The 18,255-nt window shown below is 36.7% G+C and overlaps 1 protein-coding gene across 1 annotated transcript in view; it reads right to left on the bottom strand.

Moving 5' to 3' along the window:
- The window catches only part of ANKRD31 (ankyrin repeat domain 31), a 202,828-nt gene that overhangs the window by 91,497 nt on the left and 93,076 nt on the right, over positions 1 to 18,255 (bottom strand). The window contains exon 14 of the mRNA XM_043975961.1: positions 1,373 to 2,924. Within this exon, the coding sequence (XP_043831896.1) occupies positions 1,373 to 2,924 (1,552 nt within the window). The remainder of the gene's footprint in view (positions 1 to 1,372; positions 2,925 to 18,255) is intronic.

Below are 18,255 nucleotides of genomic sequence, written 5' to 3'. Positions count from 1 at the left end.
ATTAACTGAATTTAGAACTATCTGAGTGGCAGAACCCAAAGAGTCTTCTTTAATGGTTTAGTTTTGACCTGCAAGGAATTCCTCAGTGGAATGCCCTAAAGATCTGTGCTTGCCTCCTATGTAGTGTAACTTTTTTTTCAATGATTTGAAGAAAGTCATAGGGTGTATATGTACTTATATATCTAAATATCTATATAACATGTATATACATACATATATGTATAGATATCTGTATACATATACACAGAGAGAAAAATAAACATAATCTTAGAGTGAAGAGATTGGGATGGGTTTGGGGACCAGAAAAGGCCTCTGGGAGAAGGAGAGATCTGAACCAAATCTTATAGGAAACTAGGAAAGCTAGGAGACAGAAGTGAGGAGAAAGAGTATTCTTAGGCATGAAGGACAGATGAAGTGCCATATTCAAGGAACAGCAAGCAGGCTATTGTAGCTAGATTGTAAAGTACATGGAAGGGAAGAAAGTATAAGGAAACTGGAAAGGTAGAAAGGTCCAAGTTATAAAGTACTTTAAATGGCAGATGGAGGACTTGATATTTGGCCCTGAAGGTAAATGGGAGCCAGATTATTGAATAGGGTAGTAACATGGTCAGACCTTAACTTTAGGAAAATCACTCTGGCAGATGAGTGGAGGATGGTTTGGAGTGGGGAGATTTAGAGCAAGAAGACCAATTAGAAAGCTATTGCAATAATCCAGGCAAGAGATGATGAGCGCTTGTATAAGGGAGGTATGGAATGGACATGATGGTCTCTGGAGTCTCTACTAAATCTGAGATACTGTAATTCTGTGACTGAACAAAATGAGATAATGTTCTACTGCAGAAATATGTTTAGAATTTCTGGTTTAGCCTACTTTAGCAAAGTTAAAGACTGATAGAAATTGCTGACTTCTTCAATACCAATGTAACAACTGTCTTTTTATAGGTCTTCATCATAGGAAATGCTGACACTTTGGGCAGGTAGGTGGTGCAGTAGATAGAGAGCTGGACCTAGAGTCAGCAAGACCCGAGTTAGAATCTGACCTAAAACACTTATTCGCAGGGTGACCCTAGGCAGGTCACTTAATTTTCATCTGCCTCAGTTTCCTCTTCTATAAGATAGGGATAACAATAGCACTTACCTCCCAGGGTTTCTGTGAAGATAAAATGAAATAATATTTGTAAAGCACTTCACAAACCATAAAGTGTTATATACACACTAGCTATCAGCCAGGAGAGGGAACATGGCAAGCACTGGTGCATGTCACACTTGTCAGGTTGGTTACATACGGCATGGAATTCACTGGAAGATTTCAAGGTTAAGAAAAACTGCAATATTGTAAAAATAAAAATAATAATAATAATTTTAATATTACCTGATTGGGAAGTATTTGTCTTCTCTATCCCTTTCTTAAGGTGTGAGGCGTCTCTTAAATCCTCATTCATGTTTTTGGTAGACTGCACATTTTTATTTGGAGTTGCCTCACTCCCTGGAAGTTCTAATGGCTTTTTTACCATTTTAGCTGCTTCGTTTCCACAAGACTGTTCAATGCACTCAGTACTGTTCTGATGGCCCTCTTGAGTTTTCTCAGTGCAGTTTCTTTCTGAACTCTCCTTTCCCCTCAAATTCGTCACTCTCTCCTCATCTGTCTGATTAACGACAGAACTTGGTGCTGTGCTGTTATTATGGTGAAGACTGCTGGATATTTCCACTCCACTAATTTGCCCTGATAAGTCAGGCACTGACATTGCCCTTATACTAGCTAGGGGAATCTGCTCAGGGTCAACATGAGAAGTAGTTCTTTTAATATTCTGTCCATCATTTACAATGTACCTTTCAGAAATAACAGTGCAATCTGAATCAGATAAGTTAATGTCCTGTTGTGAAATCATCGTGAGGCTACCTGCTTGAAAACCATTTTCCTGGAGTAAAGATTGAGTTTCAGAAAGTAAATAGTGTTGAGAACTTGACTTTTCTTCATGCTCTGAGTTTGCTTTACAATTACTCTGGTTTTCATCATTTACAAACCAAGTCATCTTTTCGGGCAATACAGTCCCCTCAGAGATACATCCACCATCACCATCATCATTATTATCATTGTCACTGTCAACATTTCTATCTACAAAGGAAAGGAAACACTTTTCCCAGTCTGTCACACTCTCACTTTTCTGACTTGGGTGACTACAGTCATTGGTCTCACAAGGAACAGGTTTCTTATGATGAACAGTGCAATCATTTCCTTCAGTGGCCAATGGTAACTTGGCTTCTTCACAAGAGGGAAGCCTAGAGAGAGGGATGGCTTCTGAAGGCTCAACAATTTCTGATTCTAAGAAATCGAGTCCTTTCTGACAGTCAGCTGGCCCTGTGCTCTGGCTGGCTTCTTCCTGGGTCATTAGAGTCAGTGAAGTTGTGTCATTTTCACTAGTACCTCTTAGTTTGGAAGCTGAAAAAATTTCACTATTATGATTTTTTAGCATCAGAGTTACTGAGTTATTCAGTGTACCAGACTTTTCTGAAAGGTTACTAAAAGTTTCAGGATCCTGCTGTTGATGAGCAAGAGATCTAGTTATTCTTTTTGAAGAGGCTGCCACCATTATCCTTGAATTGTCCTTTCTACCACTCATCTCAGTTCTTTTAGGAACTGAGAGAGTTTTTCTCTCTCCCATGGGCACAAATTTCTTGGGCTCATGGTCATCCCGCATATGTGTCTTTGGGGGTTCTTTGGCACTTATTTGATCAACAGTTGACTGCTTATTCCTAGTTGGAATTAATTTTTGATTCCTTGATATTTTCTGGTGATTTTCATTCGCAATTCCTTTATTCCTCAATAAATCCCCTTTGTTTCTTTTAGAAACCTCTATCTCCTTTATTCCTCTGGAGTTCTCATTATTAAAATACTCAGTGCTTCTGGGACTGCATTCTGGTTTCTGCAGAAACAAAATATATGGTTAACTTCATTTTCAGCTACAATTGTATATTCAATTCATACTGGGTTGTTGGCAAATCTTTACTACTTCATTAAATTGTTATAACTTGATTTGGCCACAGGGCCTGCTGAGCCAACCCAAACCTGATGTTTCAGAAAAGAATACAACTAGGAGAAATAAAAGCAAAACACAATGGGCTCAGTGTGTGGTTTGTTATTTTGTTCTCTGATGTGTCTTTTGCTCCCTTTCCCCTAGTATTTTAGTACTATTGGTGTTACTGAACATAATAAAATCCTTCTACTTAAGCCATAGTAGACTTATAAAACTAAATAGATGGGAAAAGAAAACCACAACCTGTATTTTACTGGATCTACACATTTCAAAGCAGATGGCTTTGCAAGACTATTGTCATACTCCTAGGTTAGATACTTCAACTCTATAAGTCACCTATTCTGTAGCTATCATCATTTAGAGATAACAGAAAAACAAAAGTGGGAATGCACAGAGACATAAGCAAAGGTAAAAGACCAAAAAAGGAGAGGGAAACTAAGACGGTTAAGAGGAAATAAAATTGGAAACAACTCTGGGGGTAACTATGTATCGCATACCTCCCTCAAATGCAAGAGAAGTTAATAATCTCAATAAGTGTCTCTCTCTCTCTTTCACACACACACACACACACACACACACACACACCTTTGAGTAAGTAAATGAGCAAGACAAAAGCATGACTTTCACAGGGTAGGGATTTCTGTGAAGTCATTCCTAAACCAAATCTAAGCCATAAATGTTTTTGTTTTTAATAAGAGAATTTTCTTAGTTGTAGTCAAGTAAAGCAGTTTACATATAGGAACAAGATCGGCTTAGAGGTGTGATTAGTCTTAGAAATGGCTGAACAAATGAAACATATCTCTATGATGGTCTTTTTTCTCAATCTTCTTGATGATCTTAAGTGTTTTATAGATCTTAGGTGAAAATTAATATAATCTAAGCCAGATACTTCCCATCATCCATCTGGGATGTGTTAGAACCAGTTTGTATTAAGAGAGCCACTTGTTAAATTTTCAATGTGAGGGGCAGCTAGATGGCACAGTGGATAAAGCACTGGCCCTGGATTCAGGAGTACCTGAGTTCAAATCCGGCCTCAGACACTTAACACTTACTAGCTGTGTGACCTTGGGCAAGTCACTTAACCCCAATTGCCTCACTTAAAAAAAAAATTCAATGTGAGTATTTACAGCATGGATATCAGCAAATGCTATAAATTAGGACTTGATTTATTGTTTAGTCAATTGTCTAGACTTAAGAAAGTGACAAAAATTTAATAGCACAGATTATACTTAACAGTGTCATATGCATGTGTGTGTTTTTTTTCTCCGAAAGCTGTTCATTAAACATTTACCAGCACACCCCCACCTAATATACTCCCTAGGGTAAGTTGCAAAGACATGAATTTCTCCAAAACAGTAGGGAGCAGCATGGTGAGAGTACTGAAATTGTTGTTGCATGACCTGAATTTGGTCCTGGCTTAGACCAGGGTGACCTTGGGCAAGCCACTTGATTTTTCTGGGCCTTAATTTCCTCATCTGTAAAATGAAGGAGTTAGACTAGAGGGTCTTTCCAGCTCTAGCGCTATGATCCTATTTTTATAAAGTGCCCTAAACCACATTTCTGGTCCTTTCTCAGGCTTTTCTGTTTACAGTTAAGTAGCCTAAGAATCAGATCATCACCATACAAATCCAAAATAATCCCTATATGGCTTTAGGAACCATCGTGAACTCAAAATCTCATTGATATGGGTCTCCCTTCAAATCACAACCAATCCACACTTTCTCCTCTTGTGCAGCTTTTCTTATCTATTTCTTCCCATCACTCCTCCTTAAGAAGTCTGCCTAACCTAAGGGAGCCCCTGCTATGAAGTTTTTTTTGTTTTCATAAGTTTTAAAATAATATGCTGCCACCAGCACTGTGTTCTGGCTGTCCATTTGCTAGCCCATCCCTCTTGCTAAACAACCAGCCCACCCCTTTTCTAATCATACATCTCCTGGACCTCTTCTTCAGTCTTCTCAATCTAGAGAAGAGAACACTTGGAGATCAGAAGACATGGCAGATGTCTTCAAATATCTGAAGGACTATCATATGGAAGAAGGATCAAATCTGTTCTGCTTGACCTCAGAGAAAATGACAAAAAGTAAAGAGATCAAGCCACATAAAAGTAAATTTATTCTTGATCAAAGGAAGGGCTTTCTTACTATGCAAAACTGAAATATACTGCCTGGAGAGGTAGTGGGTTACCTTTCCCTGATAGTCTTCAAGCAAAGGCTAGATGCATACTTATCAGGCATGTAATAAAAGGAATTTTTTTCATCTATCAGTTGGACTAGGTAGCCCCCTCTCAACTCTGAGATGCTGTTATTCTGGGTGGTATCTTTAACATCACTTCTTGTACAATGTAATTATTAGCCATAATAGGCCGACTCCTACTTGCTCCCTCCGTACATCTTTCTTTTTTTTTTAATATTTTATATTTAGAATTTTATTTTCCAAATTACATGTAAAATACAAATTTTTTAAAACTTTGTGTTCCAAATTCTCTTCCTTCCTCCCTCCCCAACCCCACAAGAACTCAAGTAAGTCAATATAAGCAATACATGAGCAGTCATGCAAAACATTTCCACATCAGCCAGGTTGTGAAAGAAAACAGAGAAAAACAAAACTCCAGATAAAGGAAATAACCAAAAATTGTTTCAATTTGTATTCAAATACCATCATTTCTTTCTTTATGGATGGACTGCATTTTTCATAAGACCTGCAGAGTTGTCTTGGATCACTGCATTGCTGAAAATAACTGAGTCATTCACAGCAGGTCATCTCACAATATTACTGTTATTTTGTATACAGTACATTTCGCTTTGCATCAGCTCATGTAGGTCCTTCCAGATCTTTCTGATAGTATCCTGCTCATCATTTTTTTTATAGTAAACTACATTTATATAGTACTTTGAAGAGAGATTTCCTTACAATAAACCCATGAGGTTGATTATTGCAACAACAGTAATAGATAACATTTATATAGTACCTTATACTTGACAAAGAATTTTCTTCACAATAGCCAAGCAAAGTAAGTACCATAAGTTTTGCCAACATCATTACCTATCAATCCTTATCACCATCCTCAGTCAAACCTCATCATTGTCAATCTTCCTTCAATCATCATCAATTCTCCAATCAATCATCATCTTATGTTACTCTTGCCTCTGCTTCAAAATTTTTTCACAATTACTATTAACAACTGTTTCTCTCTATCTTATTCCCTTCCCATGATATTTACTCTATTTTCTATCTTCTTTTACCCTATCTCTCCTCAAAAGTGCTTTGTTTCTGACTGCCCCCTCCCCTACTCTGCCCTCCCTTCTTTCACCACCCCCCTCCTTATCCCCTTCTCCTACTTTCCTGCAGGGTTAGATAGATCACTGCACCCAATTGAGTGTGTATGTTATTCCCTCCTTGAGCCAACTCTGATGAGATTAAGGTCTTTGAGCTAATCCTAATGAGTGTAAGGCTCATTTACTGCTCCACTCCTCCCCCATCTCTCCTCCCACTCCATAAACCCTTTCCTGTTTCTTTCCTGTGAGATTTTACCCCTCTTCCTCCCCAATTTTACCCTAAAAATGTCATCATGGGGCAGCTAGGTGACACAGTGGACAAAGCAACCCACCCTGGACCCAGGAGGATCCAAGCCCAAATCTGGCCTCAGACACAAGACACTCACCAACCCCGTGACCCTAGGCATGCCAGTCAACCCCAACCACCCCACAAAAAAATGATAAACAAAAAATAAATGCTTTACAGATATCATCCCTTCTTAATCAATTCCCACCTGTGTTCTCTGTCTAAATTTATTCCTATCATCTGCCCTAATCCTGAGAAAGCTCTTAGGAGTTAGATGTATCATCTTCCCATATAAGAATGTAAACAGTTTAACCTTGTAACATCCCTCATGATTTCTTTTTCCTGTTTCCCTTTGTATGCTTCTCTAGGGTCTTGTATTTGAAAGTCAAATTTTCTATTCAGTTCAGGTCTTTTCAGCATGAATACCTGAAAGTCCTCTTTTTCATTGAAGATTATACTCAGTTTTGCTGGGTAGGTGATTCTTGGTTATAATCCCAATTTCTTTAACACTCATCAACCCTGTGAGCCCAGGCATGCCATTCAACCCTGACAGCCCCACAAAGTAGAGTAAATGTCATGGGGTAGGAACAGGATGGAGGGAAATAAAGTTAGCAACAGTAACTGTAAAAAAAAATGTGAAGCACGTTTGCTTGATAGGCCTCAGTTCTCAAACACTGAGCTAAATTTGTTAAAATAAGAGCCATTCCCCAATTGATAGATGATAAAAAGACATGAAGTTTTCAGATGAAATGAATCAATGCTCCCTATAGCCATATAAAAATGCTCTAACTCACTATTGATTGGAGAGATTCAGATCAAAACAATTCTGGGTACTACCTCATACCTATTGGACTGGATAATAGGACAGCAGAAGAAAAGGACAAATGTAGGGGATATGAGGAAAATGAGACATTAATACACTCTTGTTAAAGTTATAAACTGATTCAAACATTCTGGGTTTTTGTTTTGTTTTGGTGATGAGGCAATTGGGGTTAAGTGACTTGCCCAGGGTCACACAGCTAGTAAATGTCAAGTGTCTAAGGCCGGATTTGAACTCAGGTCCTCCTGAATCCAGGGCCAGTACTCTATCCACTGTGCCGCCTAGCTGCCCCTCAAACATTCTGTAGAGCAATTTGGAACTATGGCCAAAGGGCTATAAAACCATGCATACTAATTGACTCAGTAATACCACTACTAGGTTGTTATCCAAAAAGAGATTTAAAAAAACCAAAAAGTTGAATTTGAAATTGGGGAGATTCCCATCAATTGGGGAATGTTGAACAAATTGTGGGATAAGATTATGTTGGAACACTATTGTGCTACAAGAAATGATGAGCAGGATGCTATCAGAAAAACCTGGAAAGACTTACATGAGCTGACGCAAAGTGAAATGTACTGTATACAAAATAACAGCAATAATGTAAGATGATCTGTTGTGAATGACTTATTTTCAGCAATACAATGATCCAAGACAACTTTGAAGAACTTATGAGAAATGCAATCCATCTCTAGAGAAATAACTGATGGTATCTGAATACAGATTAAGGCTTAATTTTTTTGTTAGTTCCTTTTTCTAAAGTTTTTTTGTCTATTTTCTTTCACAACTTGATGAATGTGAAAATGTTTTGCATGACTACACATGTATAATTTATATGGAATTGCTTGAGTTCTTAAGGTGGGGTCGGGAGGGAGGGACAAAGAGAATTTGGAACACAAAGTTTTAAAAATCAATGTTAAAATTTGTTTTTACACATGTATTTTGGTAAAAAATACAATTCTAAATAAATGGGGTTAAAAGAATGCATTTTGCTCTTCTGAAACAAATGATATTTTATAACTAATGACAATAAATGCAGTGAGATTTTATACTTTCTGTACCATGCTGTCAATTTTGTGACTCTCTTATAAAATACTGTTTGCAAGAGCCAACATATTCCCTTTTCATATTTTTACCAAGAATATGATGTAAACATACAGCTCATTCTCATAAACATTTTATAGATATAAGAAGGTAGGTATGTAGGTGAGTTATTATTTGTAGGTTCCCTTGATTGCCTTTTTGATGGTAATACCACCCCTCCTCAGAAATACATGAAGATTTCATCCCTCAAAAGCTGAAAAATTATAATGCCTCCAGCATAGATCGTCTCTGTATATCCTCAGCCTAGTCCTGCTGCTCTACCTCCTGTCTTCATTACTTCAGCACTATTTCCATTTTCTTATATAGTACATCAATGACTGAGATACTAGAGTACTAGTGGCAAAGCCACTGTCACTGATGAAAAACAATTGTCAAAATACTAATATATCTGTTCCTTTTTAAAAATCTGCTTTTTGTCCCATCCAGATTTATCTTTTTTTTTTAGTGAGGCAATTGGGGTTAAGTGACTTGCCCAAGGTCACACAGCTAGTAAGTGTCAAGTGTCTGGGGCCGGATTTGAACTCAGGTACTCCCGACTCCAGGGCCAGTGCTCTATCCACTGCGCCACCTATCTGCCCCCAGCTTTATCTTTAAACAACCTTGGAATGACCTGGATTAACTGGATCTCATGCTAACCTTTCTACAAATTTGTTTTTCTTGTACCAATCATCTATTTTTAATTAGTAGAAATGACATGCTAAGCATAAATCTGCTGGGGTAGGTCTATAAATTACCAAGGGCTTGAGATAAATAATCTGGGTGGCTGACATGTCCCTGGTGTACAAATTTGTTTTTCTACCCACCACTTTTTGCTGTTTTATGAGAAGCAGTGTGGTATGATGGACAGAAAGCCAACTTTAGTCAAGTAGACTTCTAGCTAAGTCCTGATTTTGATACATACTCACTGTGTGACCATGGGTAAGTCACTCTGCTCTACCTTATCCCTAAACTGGGACAGCTAGGTGACATAGTAGATAGGGTATTGGGTCTGGAGTCGGGAAGACTCAGCTTCCTGAATTCAAATCCAGCCTTAGACACTTACTAGCAGTGTAACTCTGAGCAAGTCACTTAACTTGTTTGCCTCAGTTTCTTCATCTGTAAAATGAACTGGTGAAGGAAATGGCAAACCACTCCAGCATCTTTGCCAAGAAAACCTTAAATGGGGTCACAAAGAGTTGGACATACCTGAAAAATGACTGAATAACAACAACCCCCAAATTGCTCCCTAATAATATAAATTATAGATGAGTCAGTGATCTACAATGATAGAAGGAATGCTGTGGAGTAGTATAAATATAGTCCACTGTACTTGGAGACAAGAAGACCTAAATTCAAATCCTGCTTCATACACTTACTAGTTGTGACCCTGGAGAAGGCATTTAATCTCTCTGGATCTTAGTTTCTTCATCTGTAAAAAAAAAAAGGGTTGGATTCAATGGCTTCTAAGGTTCCTATTAGCTCTAATTCTATGATCCTGTGATTTCCCTATGCAAATACAGACCAAAACAACAGTTTTCTAAAAAACACTTACAATCTTCCACAGTCTTCTATTAGATGCACCACATTTATTTATTTTATAACCTTTGCCATCCCCATAAGATTTTACAAATGAGTTTGTGTTCTAAACTGTAATTACAATGAATATTGATACAGAAGTTTTAAATAAAATACTAGCAAAAAGATTACAGCGATATATCACAAAGATCATACAATATGACCAGGTGGGAATTATACTAGGAATGCAGGGCTGGTTCAATATTAGGAAAACTATCAGCATAATTGACCATATCAATAACAAAACTAACAGAAATCATATGATTATCTCAATAGATACAGAAAAAGCCTTTGACAAAATACAGCACTCATTCCTATTAAAAACACTGGAAGAGCATAGGAATAAATGGAACTTACCTTAAAATGATAAGTAACATTTATCTAAACCCACGAGTAAGTATTATTTGTAATGGGGCTAAGCTAGGAGCCTTCCCAGTACAATCAGAGGTGAAGCAAGGATGCCCATTATCACCTCTATTATTTAATATTGTACTGGAAATGTTAGCTATAGCAATAAGAGAAGAAAAAGAAATTAAAGAAATTAAAATAGATAATGAAGAAACAAAACTATCACTCTTTACAGATAATATGTCAGACTTAGAAAATCCTAGAGAATCAACTAAAAAACTACTTTAAATTATTAACAACTTTAGCAAAGTAGCAGGATACAAAAAAATACCCACATAAATCATCAGCATCTCTATATTTTACCAGCAAAGTCCAGCAACAACAGATAGAAAGAGAAAATCTATTTAAAATAACTGTAGACAATATAAAATACTTGGAAGTCTACTTGCCAAGATAAACCCAGGAACTATATGACCAGAACTATAAAATACTTTTCACACAAATAAAGTAAGACCTAAATAATTGTAAAAAATTAATTGCTCATGAGTAGGCTGAGCCAATATAATAAAAATGACAATCCTACATGCTAATTTATTTAGTGCTAGACCAATCAAACTATCAAAAATATTTTATAGATTTAGAAAAAATAATAACAAAATTCAACTGGAAGAACAAAAGTACAAGGATATCTAGGGAATCGATGAAAAAAATATACAAAAGAAGGTCATCTAGCAGTACCAGATCTCAAACAGTATTATAAAGCAGTAATTATTGAAACAAGCTGGTACTGGCTAAGAAATAGAATGTTGGATCAGTGGAATAGCATTGATGCAAATTACACTATAGTAAATGACTATAGTAATCTAGTATATGATAAACCCAAAGATTCAAGCTTTTGGAACAAAAACTCATTATTTGATAAAAACTGGGAAACCTGAAAAACAGTATGGCAGAAATGAGGTATAGACCAACATCTTACACCATACACTAAAATAAGGTCAAAATTGGGTCATACCATAAGCAAATTAAGAGAGCATAGAATAGTTTATCTGTCAGATTTATGGACAGAGGAAGACTTTAGGACAAAGAAGATATAGAGAGCGTTACACAATGTAAAATGGGTAATTGTGATTGTACAAAATCAAAAAGCTTTTGCACAAGCAAAACTAATGAAACCAAGATCATAAGGGAAGCAGAAAACTGCCAAAGAATTTTTGAAACAAGTATCACCTCATTTGTCAAATATATAGAGAACTGAGATGAATTTATAAAAATACAAGTCATTCCTCAATTGATAAATGGTCAAATGATATGAACAGGCAATTTTTAGACAAAGAAATCAAAGCTAACTATAGTCATATGAAAAAATGCTCTAGATCACTACTGATCAGAGAAATGCAAATGAAAACAACTCTGAGGTATCACCTCATATCTTTCAGAGTGGCAAATATAACGAAAAAGGAAAATATTGGATGTTGGAGAGGATGTGGGGAAAATGTGGGGAAACTGGGGTGCTACTTCACTGTTGGTGGAGTTGCGAACTGATCCAACCATTCTGGAGAGCAATTTGGAACTATGCCCAAAGGGTTATAGAACTGTGCATACCCTTTGATCCAGCAATACCAATGCTAGGTTTATATCCCAAAGATATCTCCCAAAAGAGAAAGAGACCTATTTGTACAAAACTATTTACAGCAGCTCTTTTTGTGGTGGCTAAGAATTAGAAATCAAAGGAATGCCCATCAATTAGGGAATGACTAAACAAGCTGTAGTATATAACTGTAATGGAATATTATTGTGCTGTAAGAAATGAGAAACAGGATGATTTCAGAAAGGCTTGGAAAGACTTATGTGAAGTCTGAGATATGTAATATTGGGAGGGGGAAGCAGAGAGATTGAGAGCTAAGAGACAAAGACAGAAGGGAGGAGATGAAGACTGGTTCTTTGGATAGAAGCCTGCACAGACCTCAGATCCATTCAGGAAATCATCTTGCCTCAGGAGAGGGAATGTACATATCTCCAGAAATGTCAGCCACTAGAGACAATGGCAAAGTAGTATGAACTCCTGGGCCAAGCCCAGAGCTGAAGAAATGAGAGCCATTAGCAATGGAATGACAGTGAAGTGAGCAGAACCAGGAGAATGTTGTGCACAGTGACAGCTCTATTTTGGAAACATCAAACATTGCTTATATATGACTTTCTACAGAAAAGTTAGGAGATCCGTCAGCTCCCATGTAATCATTCAGGCTAATAATATATATAGGACAGCCTTTATTTCATCCAAGAGAAAACATAAAACCCAAAGGACTCATATCCAAGCCCATAAACAGTCAAAACAACTCTCCTTCCCTCTCTGGTGAGTGCAGGCTTCTCCTGGGACCTATACATTCCTCTAGAATAACAAGGCATAAATATAAATAAATAAAAAATTATTAAAGACTCCATAGTGCTTTTGTTTATGTGAGTTATATCTATTGATAATTACCGCATTAGAAATTAAAACATCGGAAGTTCCAGGGGTGGAGCTAAGATGGCAGAGAGAAGCTAGGAATTTGCCTGAGCTTTCCCATATTTCCCTCAAAAACAACATTAAATCAATTCTCTAAATAGATTCTGGAACTACAGAACCTACAAAAAGAAAGACACAATCCTGCTACTTGAGAATTTAGAAGACTTCAGGAAAGGTCTTTCTCACCTGGGTGAAAGGGGAGGGCAACTCAGCACTACTTGTCTCAACTGGCAGTTCAGCTCAGCAAAGCTTGGCTCAGTGGGCAGCTCTACACTGCTGCAACTCAACACAGCTGAGAGTAGGGCAGCTGAGAATAGTAAGAAGCTTGCAACAGTGAACCTAGTGCCCCAGGAGCAGACTTCAACTTGATAAGTTTAAAAATAGGCTACAACATGAGCAAGAAACAAAAAAGGACCCTTACCATTGACAACTTCTATGGCGAAAGGGAAGACCAAAACTCAAACTCAGATGAGTTGGTCAAAACACCTACAAGTGAAGACTCAGGTGGGAAGATGATCTTGTCTCAAGACCAAAAAGCCTTCTTTGAAGAGCTCAAAAAGGCTTAAAACCAAATAAGAGAAGTTGAAGAAAAAATGGAAAAAGAAATGAGAGAAATGAGAGATACACTGCAAAAAGAAGCACAAAAATTGACTGAGGAAAACAATTCCTTAAAAAACAAAACTGGCCAAATGAGATAAAAAAATGGCCAAATTGGAGAAAAAATTGGCCAAATGGAAAAAGAAGTGCAAAAGATTACTGAGGAAAATAAGGCCTTAAAAATTAAAATTGAGCAGATGGAAGCTGTTAACTCCACGAGACACCAAGAATCTGCTGAGCAGAATCAAAAGACTGAAAAAATAGAAATGAGAAATACCTCATTGGAAAAACAACTGACCTGAAAAATAGATCCAGGAGAGATAATCTGAGAATTATTGGACTACCTGAAAGCCATGATCAAGAAAGAGTCTAGACACCATATTCTAGGAAATTATCAAGAACTGCCTTGAAATTGTAGAATCAGAGGATAAAATCACCATTGAAAGAATCCACCGATTATCTCCTGAAAGAGACCCCAAAAGGAACACTTCAAGGAATATTGTAGCCAAACTCCAGAATTATCAAGTGAAGGAGAAAATACTCTAATTAGCCAGAAAGAAACCATTTAAATATCATGGAGCCACATTCAGGACTGCACAGGACCTGGCAGCTTTAACATTAAAGGATCACAGGGCTTAGAATACAAAATTCAGGAGGGCAACAGAGCCTGGATTACAACCCATGATCAACTACCCAGCAAAATTGATCATTCTCTTTCAGAGGAAAAGATGGACATTCAATGAATTAGGGGACTTTCAAGGCTTCCTGAGAAAAAGACCAGAACTGAACAGAAAATTTGATCTCCAAATACAAGACCCTAGAGAAATATAGAGGTAAACAAGGTGGGGGGGAGGGGAGAAGGTTGTTCAATGAAGTTAAACTGCTTGCATTCCTATGAGGGAGGACAATACGTTTAACCCTTGGGATCTGTCTCTCTGTTAAGGTATTGTTATTAAATCAACTTTGATGTGATGATATAAAGAAATTTAAGAGACAGAATAAAAGAAGACTAGGTAGAAGAGAGGAAGGGGGAGGTGGAATGGGGTTAATTATATCATATGAAGAGGCACAAAAAGAAACAATTACAATAGAGGGAAAGAAGGGAGGGGTGGGCACTGTTGCAACCTTACTCTCATCAGATTTGGTTCAGGGAGGGAATAAGATACACTCCCATTTGTATAAAGAAACTTAGCTTACTCTTTAAGGAAACAAAAGGGGAAGGGGGAAAAGGGTGGTATTGATAGAAGGGAGGGCACAAGTGGGGGAAAATGGGGCATGAAAAAGAAGGGCAGCTGATAAAAGGGAGGGCAGATTGAGGGAGGCAGTGGTCAGAAGCAAAACACCGGTCAAGTGGAATAGGGTGAAAGAAGGGAAAAAAGAGTACAAACAAAGATGGAGGGAAATAAACAGGTTTTTCTTTTTTTTTTGAGGGGCAATGAAGATTAAGTGACTTGCCCAGGGTCACACAGCTAGTAAGTGTCAAGTGTCTGAGGCCGGCTTTGAACTCAGGTCCTCCTGAATCCAGGGTCAGTGGTTTATCCACTGCGCCACCTAGCTGCCCCCAAATAAACAGTTAATTTAAACTGTGAATGTGAATTGGATGAACTCTCCTATAAAACAGAAGCAAATAGCAGAGTGGATTAAAAATCAGAATCCTGTGATATGTTGTTTACAAGAAACAAATTTGAAGCAGAGAGATACACACAAAATAAAGGTAAAAGGTTGGAGTAAAATATATTATGCTTCAGCTGATGTAAAAAAAGCAGGGGTAGCAATTCGTATCTCAGACAAAGCAAAAGCAAAAATAGATCTTATTAAAAGAGAAAAGGAAGGAAACTACATCTTGCTAAAAGGTATGATAGATAATGAAGTAATATCAATACTTGTATCAAAAACATGTATGCGCCAATAGAGAGCAAAACTATACTAGTGGGGAATCTGAATCTTCCCCTCTCAGAATTAGATAATTCCAGCCACAAAATAAATAAGAAAGAAGTTAAAGAGATGAATAGAATGTTAGAAAAGTTAGATATGATAGATGTCTGGAGAAAACTGAATGGGGATAGAAAGGAATATACCTTTTTCTCAGCAGTACATGGCACATTTTCAAAAACTGACCATGTATTAGGGCACAAAAACCTCATAGTCAAATGTAGAAAGGCAGAAATAGTAAATGCATCCTTCTCAGATCATGAGGCAATAAAAATTACATGTAATAAAGAAGCCTGGAAAGGTAGACTGAAAATGAATTGGAAACTAAATAATTTCATTCTAAAGAATGAGTGGGTCAAACAACAAATCACAGAAACAATCAATAACTTCATCCAAGAGAATGACAATAATGAGACAACATACCAAAATCTATGGGATGCAGCCAAAGCAGTGCTTAAGGGAAATTTTATATCTCTAAATGCTTACGGGAATAAAAAAGAGAAAGAGGAGATCAATGAATTGGGCATGCAACTAAAAAAGCTAGAAAAAGGACAAATTAAAAATCCCCAACTAAATACTAAATTAGAAATGCTGAAAATCAAAGGAGAAGTTAATGAAATTGAACACAAGAAAACTATAGAACTAATCAACAAAACTAAGAGCTAGTTCTATGAAAAAAACAATAAAATAGATAAGCCTTTGGTTAATTTGATTAAAAAAAGAAGAAAACCAAATTACCAGTATCAAAAATGAAAGGGGTGATTTCACCACTAATGAAGTGGAAATTAAAGCAACAATTAGGAGCTATTTTGCCCAATTGTATGCCAATAATTTTGACAATCAAAATAAAATGGACAGGGCAGCTAGGTGGCACAGTGGATAGAGCACCAGCCCTGGAGTCAGGAGTACCTGAGTTCAAATCTGGCCTCAGACACTTAACACTTATTAGCTGTGTGACCCTGGGCAAGTCACTTAACCCCAATTGCCTCACTAAAAAAAATAAAATAAAATAAAATGGATGAATATTTACAAAAAGACAAACTGCCCAGGTTAACTGAAGAAGAAATAAGATCCTTAAATAGTCCCATTTTAGAAAAAGAAATTGAACAAGTCATCAATGAACTCCCTAAGAAATAATCTCCAGGACCAGATGGGTTTACAAGTGAATTCTACCAAACATTTAAAGAACAATTGATTTTAATACTATAAAAACTATTTGGAAAAATAGGTGAAGAAGGAGTTCTACCAAATTCCTTTTATGACACAAATATGGTGTTGACACCTAAACCAGGCAGAGCCAAAACAGTCTGGTTCAGCATTAGAAAAACTATTAATATAATCAACCACATCAATAACAAAACTAACCAAAATCATATGATTATCTCAATAGATGCAGAGAAACCATTTGACAAAATACAACACTCATTCCTATTAAAAACATTAAAGAGCATAGGAATAGGTAGAGTTTTCCTTAAAATAATAAGTAGTATCTACCTAAAACCATCAGCAAACATTATATGTAATGGAGATAAGTTAGAGTCCTTCCCAAAAGGATCAGGAGTGAAACAGGAATGTCCATTATCACCTCCATTATTTAATATTGTATTAGAAATGTTAGCTATAGCAGTAAGAGAAGGAAAATGAATTAAAGGAGTTGGAATAGGCAAGGAGGACACAAAACTTTCACTCTTTGCAGATGATATGATGGTATACTTAGAGAATCCTAAAGAATCAACTAAAAAACTGCTTGAAACAATTAACAACTTTAGCAAAGTTGCAAGATATAAAATAAACCCACATAAATCATCAGCATTTCTATACATGACCAACAAAGTCCAGCAGCAAGAGATAGAAAGAGAAATTCCATTTAAAGCAATGGTAGACAATATAAAATACTTGGGAGTCTACCTGCCAAGACAAACCCAGGAACTCTATGAACACAATTACAAAACACTTTTCACACAAATCAAATCAGATCTAAATAATTGGAAAGATATCAATTGCTCATGGATAGGCTGAGCTAATATAATAAAAATGACAATTCTACCCTAAATTAATTTACTTATTCAGTGCTATACCAATTAGACTACCAAAAATTATTTTATAGAACTAGAAAAAATAATAACAAAATTCATCTGGAAAGACAAAAAGGCGAGAATTATCAAGGGAATTAATGAAAGTAATGCACAGGAAGGTGGGCCAGCTGTACTAAATTTGAAGCTATACTATAAAGCAGTAGTCATCAAAACTATTTGGTACTGGCTAAGAAATAGAGTGGTGGATCAATGGAATAGGTTAGGCATGGGAGACACAGTTGTAAATGACTATACCAATCTACTGTTTGATAAACCCAAAGACTCCCAATTCTGGGATAGGAACTCAGTATTTGACAAAAACTGCTGGGAAAACTGGAAGACAGTATGACGGAAACTAGAAATAGACCAACATCTTACACCTTATACAAAAATAAGGTCAAAAAGTGTTCAAGATTTAGCCATAAAGGGTGACACCATAGATAAATTAGGAGAGGAAGGAATAGTTTACCTCTCAGATCTATGGAGAGGAAAACAATTTATGTCCAAACAAGATACAGAGAATATTAGGAAAAGCAAGATGGAAGACTTTGATTACATTAAATTAAAAGGCTTTTGTACAAACAGAAGCAATGCAGCCAAAATTAGAAGGGAGGCAGAAAACTGGGAAACAATTTTTACAGCCAGTATTTCTGATAAAGGCCTCATTTCTAAAATATATCAGGAACTAAATCAAATTTATAAGAATCCAAGTCATTCCCCAAT

This window comes from Dromiciops gliroides, chromosome 1 (genome assembly GCF_019393635.1).
Source record: "Dromiciops gliroides isolate mDroGli1 chromosome 1, mDroGli1.pri, whole genome shotgun sequence".
Classification (NCBI taxonomy): domain Eukaryota; kingdom Metazoa; phylum Chordata; class Mammalia; order Microbiotheria; family Microbiotheriidae; genus Dromiciops; species Dromiciops gliroides.
The sequence above is the reverse complement of the archived record's forward strand: the minus strand, read 5'-3'. Positions and strand labels throughout refer to the sequence as shown.